General features: G+C 36.0%; 1 protein-coding gene across 1 annotated transcript; it reads right to left on the bottom strand.

Annotated features, from left to right (window-relative positions):
- Positions 1 to 1,270: 1,270 nt before the first annotated feature.
- Positions 1,271 to 2,215, bottom strand: LOC130836360 (olfactory receptor 2AJ1-like). The gene has a single exon (XM_057708406.1). The coding sequence runs from the start codon at positions 2,213 to 2,215 to the stop codon at positions 1,271 to 1,273; it is 945 nt and encodes a 314-aa protein (XP_057564389.1).
- Positions 2,216 to 7,441: the final 5,226 nt, after the last annotated feature.

Genomic DNA, 7,441 nt, shown 5'->3' with positions numbered 1-7,441 from the left:
CTCTTGTACCTTGGGACCACCCCTGCCACTGATAGGGCAGAAATAGCTACTGAGCATAGAAAGAAACCCAACTCACATCTGGCTCTGAATTTGCATGAACTTGAAAGTCTCATATAAAGAATGCAGGGTTAGAAGCTTAGCTATAAGTCTTTCTACTTGAGGTACTGGCTTCTCTCCAGTCTGAAAACACTTGACACTAGTTAATAACTATTTCAGGTATTACATCCAAAGCACCTAGCTCAGAGAAGGAATGTGGTATTAAATATATATATATATATATATTAAATACCATGGCTTAAATACCATGGCTTTTCAGAATCTTTTCATCTGCCCTTAGATGCTAAAATGTATTATACTAAGACAGAAGGCTGATGAATGTTGGATTTATGCAAAATGTTCAATCAAATAGTTATAAGGACAACTAGTAGTCAGTTTTCAACTTATACTACTCATTAAGTAAGGGACACAAGAGCAGAAATCAATGGCACCATTAAGGAGAGAGTTAACTGGGGTTCTGATGCACTTAAGGAGGCATAAAGTCTCAGGGATTCTGTTACTTTTAGCAGATTCCATAAGGCTGATTTCTAAGCCAGCAGAGGATAAAAACTGAAAATCGCCCAATTTCTAATGTAACACCTCAAAAGTTAAGCTTTCAGTGTCATGGTATATCTCTAGATGATGCCAAGGTGAGGCTTAAAATGGCAGGGCAAAAATTCTAGTCACTTTACCCTGCTTTCTGAACCTTCACACAGGAGTCCAGAGGCTATGTTTCTAATCATTGCCTGGTGACTTAATATGGCTCCCAGACATTTTCCTCAATTGGTGCTCTAGAATTGGAATTTCCTATTTTGAACTGCATTCTTAATGCATTAACCAAGGCATGGCTATTTTATACCATGGCTCCACATTTAAATTTGTCTATTTGAGAATATGTTTAACTTATGTTGGATGCAAGGACTTCCCTGGCAGTCCAGTGGTAAAGACTTTGGCTTCCAATGCAGGGGGTGCAGGTTCCATCCCTGGTTGGGGAACTAAGATCCCATATGCCTTGTGGCCAAAAATCCAAAACATAAGAAGAAGCAATACTGTAAAAAATTCAATAAAGATTTTAAAAATAGTCCCCATCAAAAGTATCTTTAAAAAATGGATTGGATGAAACACTATATCCAAGTGACTGATGTATGATTGTTATTAGATAGTAAAAATTGCTTCCTATAATGTAAACAACATTTATACCCAATAACATACATTAATCACTAAGCCTTTATATTCACATTTTAGAATACAATGCACACTTCCATAAGATTTTTTTCAGGGCTTCCATCACATCCTTATTTCTAAGACTATAGATCATAGGGTTGAGCATGGGTGTCAGAATGGTATAGAGGACAGATACTACTTTATCTTGACTGAAAGTATGGGAAGAGATTGGCCTCATATACATGAAAATGATGGCACCATAATATAAGCTGACCACTGTAAGGTGAGAGGAGCAGGTAGAGAATGCTTTCTTCTGGCCCTCAGTGGAAGACATTTGGATGATGGTGACCAGGATGAGTGTGTAGGAAGCAAGGATGACTGAGAATGGAATAAGAAGTAAAATGGTGGTGCTAATCAGAACCCCAGACTCATAGGCCAAGGTGTCCTCACAGGAGAGTTGCAAGACAACAGGAAGTTCACAGTAAAAATGATGGATTTCTCTGAATCCACAAAATGGGAATCTCATGGTATAGATGGTATGTATCAAGGCATTGAAAGTACCACTGATCCATGAGCTAAAAGTCATTTGCCTACAGAGGGACCAATTCATGAGGAGTGGATAGTGTAGAGGCTTGCAGATGGCAACATATCGATCATAGGACATGAGGCCCAAGAGGATGCACTCAGTTCCTCCCAGGGCCAGTCCCAGGAAGATCTGGATACCACAGCCAGGAAGAAAGATGACTCTTTTATGCAGAGGGTAGTCCATCATCATCTTGGGTACAATGGCAAGAGTAAAGAGAACATCAATGAGAGACAGCTGCCAAAGGAAAAAATACATAGGGGTGTGGAGATGGGGGTCTACCAGGATCACCAAAATTAGGAGGCTGTTTCCAGTTAGTGTAACAAGGAATATAATGGTGATAAGTGCAAAGAGGCACAAGTGAATTGGAGTGTATTTCAGCAAACCCATGATAATAAATTCAGTAACTGTGTGGTTCTCCAAATATGTCATCCTTGGAATCTCCATAGAGATAAAGGGAAAATCACATAATATGGAAATTATTTCTCAATTAACACTAGACTACATAGAATTTAGCCAATCAAGAAAGCATTATTCATCTTACCTAGATAATTCAGCGGGATTCCCTAATGGTCCACTGGTTTGGACTCTGTGCTTTCACTGCCTAGGGCTCCTGTTCAGTTCTGGTGAGGAACTAAAATCCTACAATCCGAGCAGTGCAGAAAAAAGAAAGAAAGAAAGAAAGAAAGAAAGAAAGAAAGAAAGAAAGAAAGAAAGAAAGAAAGAAAGAAAGAAAGAAAAGAAAAGAAAGAAAGAAAGAAAGAAAGAAAGAAAGAAAGAAAGAAAGAAAGAAAGAAAGAAAGAAAAACAAAAAGAAATCAGGAAATAAATGATGAATCCAATAGTCCTAAGCTGATCAAATGATATTTGTCTTGTTTGATTTATGGATGCATGAAGTGAAATTGTCAGTTAGATGGATATTTTTCTCCTTTTAATCTATTTTGTATTATACACTCCTTGAGTCCAAAATTGGTTGAATAAAAATGTTGCTTTATTAGTGGTTTACCATCACTTTTGTTGGCGACTTTCCAGTGGACTACAAATAATCATATTGACTTCCTTTGTTCTGCCTCTGCAAGTTCCCCTTGGCTTCACAACTGTGATCCCTGGAACAAAGCAAAGTTCTGTAAGCAAGTCTGTTAAAAATGACAAGCACTGTGCATGATGACATGAAACACTACAAACTTAAGGACATATGAGTTCTATGCTGGTTAGTAGAATTTAAATCTCCTAAATTGATTAGGTATTTTTTGAGATATTTTTCTCACTTCAGAGATCTAGAGTTTTCTATACATAATGAGAGTTTCATACAGTTTCCCCACAAATGTTATTCATTCTTTGGAAGATTCACACAACTTTCAAGAGCAAATGGGAATATGGAGAATATCCATGTGGTTATTTAATCCTAGTGTTGAAGAGATCATGTGCTAGATCCCACTGGTAAATGTTCACTTTAGAAATTTTCTGCCTGATATAGTTTCATATAGTTATGTACATCTTCATCTCCTCACAGGAAATTCTTTGTTCAAATATGCAACCACTCCTCACCCTCTACTAAGTTCCAAATCCTTCAACCTCTTAAGAATATTCCTACAAGTAATGGTCTTAACTCTTCTCTTGAAAAGTATATTAAAACTAGAAGTCTTGTAAGAGCATTGAATTTTTTTTGATTATTATGGCAAGCCACCATTTAGTTATATTAGTCAGATTATTATCTCTTACATTAATTTTATATTACTTTACAGTTTAATGAAGTAATCAGGATTTAAACTATCTGTGTATTATAAAATTCATATTATAAAATAAAGTTCTGATGGATTATAAATTGCAAAGTATGATAGTTAATAGTGAAAACTGAATTATGAATATATTTTCATATCAAAGTATCAACACTAATGTGTTCCATTACCTCAATGTATTTGCATTTAATCATTTAACATGCATTGCATGTTCAATACAACAAAAGCCATAACACAGCATTAAACAGCAGAATAGATGAATAGATATCTATTATTATATGTGTTATAAATAAAAAACAGATAAATTCAAATAATAGCAGCAGATTACTAACATTATGCAAAAGAGTTGAGTATCTAGACACTAAAATAAAATACTGAGACTTGCCTTAGTTCACATCCAATAGCTTTTTACTTAGTGACTAATGCAATTTCTGATTAATTGGAATTAAAATAAACAATAGTTCATATAATGCAAATAGTATTTTATGTAATAATTTGTTATAAGGCTTATGCTGTGGGACAAATGCCCGAGTCTTCACATAAGTATGTATTTGCTCACAAATTTTCCCATATGGAACCATCACTTTTTCCTACTTTATTATCCACCCTCCAAAAAAAAAAACCTATGGAATTTTTCACAAAGCTGTAAGCAAAAGAGTTGGTCCCACTAGCACCTTTGCCAGGCTGGCCACTCCAATCCCTGTAAAGTCATCCTTCTTTATATTTTATAGCAACATGGTCTCTATTATTACTATGGCCCTTAAAATGTTTACTGGCTTATTACAATTTGTTCCTCTGGGTATTGTCATTTTTTTTTCTACTTATTTTTGGATTCAGAAATTTTATTTCAGTCAATAATCTTGTTCTACAAATCTCATGCAAATACCTATTTGGTGTCCCACCACCTGACATCTGTCTTAGTCAATTCAGGCTTCTGTGTTAAAATACTTTAAACAGAATGGCTTATGAAAAACAGAAATTTGTTTCTACCAGTTTTGGAGGCTGGAAGTCTGAGACCAGTGTGCCAGTGTGGTCAGGTTCTGGATAGAACCCTTTTCTGGGTTGTAGACTGCCAGCTTCTTGTTTCCTCACATGGTGGAGAGCAGAGCACAGGAAGCAAGCTCTTGTGACTCTTATCAGAGTTCTAACCTCATGCATGAGGGCTCCACCCTTATGGTCTCATCTAATCTTAATTCCTTCCTCAAGGTTCTACCTCCTAATACCATCACACTGGGGGTTAGGATTTCAATCTATGAATTTTGGTGGGACACAAGCATTCATTAAATATTGGCCTGTTTCTATAACTAGTACAGTTTGAAAAGTAAATTTTTACAAGATTTTTATTTATTTACTCATAGAAATAAGACATGATTAAACATATTGGTAATTCCACTTCTGTGCAGAAAGAAGGGGATTTGGAGTCAAAATTGAATGCCTAGGTTTTATTTCTTGCATTTGTTAGCTGCATGTCCTGGGATGAAATACTTAATTCACTCTAAACTTTAGTTTCATCATTTACAAAATTGAGATTACAACTCATGTATTTAAAATATTATTTCATGCATAAAGTGTGCTAAGGAGAAATATATACTTTTTAAATTGTTAAATACAAGTTGATGGATGTTATGAAGATTCAAATTTTTCTTGTTATGTCCATCAAATTGATCCATTCCAGATCTAACTGGGGAAATTAAATTGCTTTGCAAGTAACTGGGCTTTAGGTTTTCCTTCATTTTGCAAATGTTATAGTTGAACTTTTTCCTCTGAACAGCAACTTGATGCTTTCAAGAGCAGATGGTTATTCTTTGCAAATTATTAGTAGACTAGTAGGATTGAAATTTCTTTCCTTCCTAATACTTCTTACTTTTGGAGAACAAAGCCTGTTCATTTCACATTACTTACTCCAATGATCAGAATCTTTATAAAGTTCGCCAATACTTTTAGTTTCCCATCATTTTCAGCATCCTCTTTTAATACCCCTTAGAAAATGTAGCAATAGGGAGACTTCCCTGGTGGTGCAGTGGTTAAGAATCTGCCTGCCAATGCAAGGGACATGGGTTCAAGCCCTGGTCCAGGAAGATCCCACATGCTGCAGAGCAACTAAGCCCCTGTGCCACAACTACTGAGCCTGCCCTCTAGAGCCCGTGAGCCACAGCTACTAAGCCCATGAGCCACAACTACTGAAGACTGTGCATCTCGAGCCTATGCTCCACAAGAAGCCACCGCAAGGGGTAAACCTGTGCACCACAACGAAGAGTAGCCCCCGCTCACTACAATGAGAGAAGGCCCATGTACAGTAATGAAGACCCAATGCAGCCAAATATAAAAAAAGAAAATGTAGCAATAGAGTACATGTTCTCTATTATTCATAAATGTTTGTATTAGAAACATAAAATATTAGCCACTATAAATGTAAAGGAAAAATCATTGACAGAACACTGTTAGACAAATTTATATTTACAATCATACTCTGCCAGTTATGGATCGATGGCTTTGGGAAAGTTTATGTCTGGTGCCTTGCTTAGCTCATCCACAGTGACAAAGAGACAGAGGTGGAGAGCTTCTTTAGGACACTGGATAAAATAAATCTTACATTGAAATTATTTTTTTAAGCTCTTTATTGGAATATAATTGCTTTACACTCTTGTACCAGTTTTTGAGGTACACCAAAGTCAATCAGCTGTGTTTATACATATATCCCCTTATTCCCTCCCTCCTGTGACTCCCTCCAACCCTCCTCATCCTGGCCCTCTAAGGCATCACCCATAATCGAGTTGATCTCCCTTTGTTATACAGCCACTTCCCACTGGCTATTTATTTTACAGTTGGTAGTATATATATGTCTATGCTACTCTCTCACTTCATCCCAGCTTCCCCTTCATCTTCCGCCCCAAACAAGACAAGAAGGCAACCCTCAGAATGGGAGAAAATACTTGCCAATGAAGCAGTGGACAAAGGATTAATCTCCAAAATATACAAGCGGCTCATGCAACTTAATACCAAAAAAGCAAATAATCCAATCCACAAGTGGGCAGAAGACCTAAATAGACATTTCTCCAAAGAAGACATACAGATGGCCAACAAACACATGAAAAGATGCTCAACATCACTAATCATCAGAGAAATGCAAGTCAAAGCCACAATGAGGTATCACCTCACACCAATCAGAATGGCCATCATCAAAAAATCTAGAAACAACAAATGTTGGAGAGGGTGTGGAGAAAAGGGTACCCTTCTGCATTGTTGGTGGGAATGTAACTTGGTACAGCCACTATGGAAAACAGTGTGGCAGTTCCTTAAAAAACTACAAATAGAACTACTATATAATCCAATAATCCCACTACTGGGCATATACCCAGAGAAAACAATAATCCAAAAAGAAACATGTACCATAATGTTTATTACGTTGAAATTCTTGTTTTTCTTACCTGCATTTTTATCCATTCCAAATCTCATCAGTGTTCTCAGTATTATTTTCTTTTCCATTTTTCTCCCTCCCTCATTTCTTCTTTCCCCTCCCCAACATTTTCTTGCTTCCTTTTTTCTTCCACCTAACTCCTTCCCTCTCACCTACTATTCATTTGTGCCTTCAAAATTACCAGATTGAATTTCAAAATTTATATACTAGGAATACACTTTTAAGTAAACAAAATTTATGAACTTAAAATGGAGATGATTCTTATCCTGCCTGTCTCAAGTAGAATGAAAAAATCGTTAAGATAATAACAAAACTTGAAAACGTTACTCATTTATTTATCTAAGTACCAAAACACTTTACCTCATATGATGCAATGATGAATTATGAATATAGATTGTAGTATTAAATATGAATATAAAAGATATTTTATGAAGTACAGGTGATTATTTCAAAAGAATTGGGTTTTGAAAAGGAATAAGACATAGAAAAATAGCATTCAAG

The sequence above is a fragment of the Hippopotamus amphibius genome, chromosome 15, assembly GCF_030028045.1.
Source record: "Hippopotamus amphibius kiboko isolate mHipAmp2 chromosome 15, mHipAmp2.hap2, whole genome shotgun sequence".
Lineage (NCBI taxonomy): Eukaryota > Metazoa > Chordata > Mammalia > Artiodactyla > Hippopotamidae > Hippopotamus > Hippopotamus amphibius.
The sequence above is the reverse complement of the archived record's forward strand: the minus strand, read 5'-3'. Positions and strand labels throughout refer to the sequence as shown.

What these genes read in the sequence shown, in the direction of transcription:
- LOC130836360 (XM_057708406.1), bottom strand. Translation starts at nt 2,215, where the DNA reads ATGACATATTTGGAGAACCACACAGTTACTGAATTTATTATCATGGGT.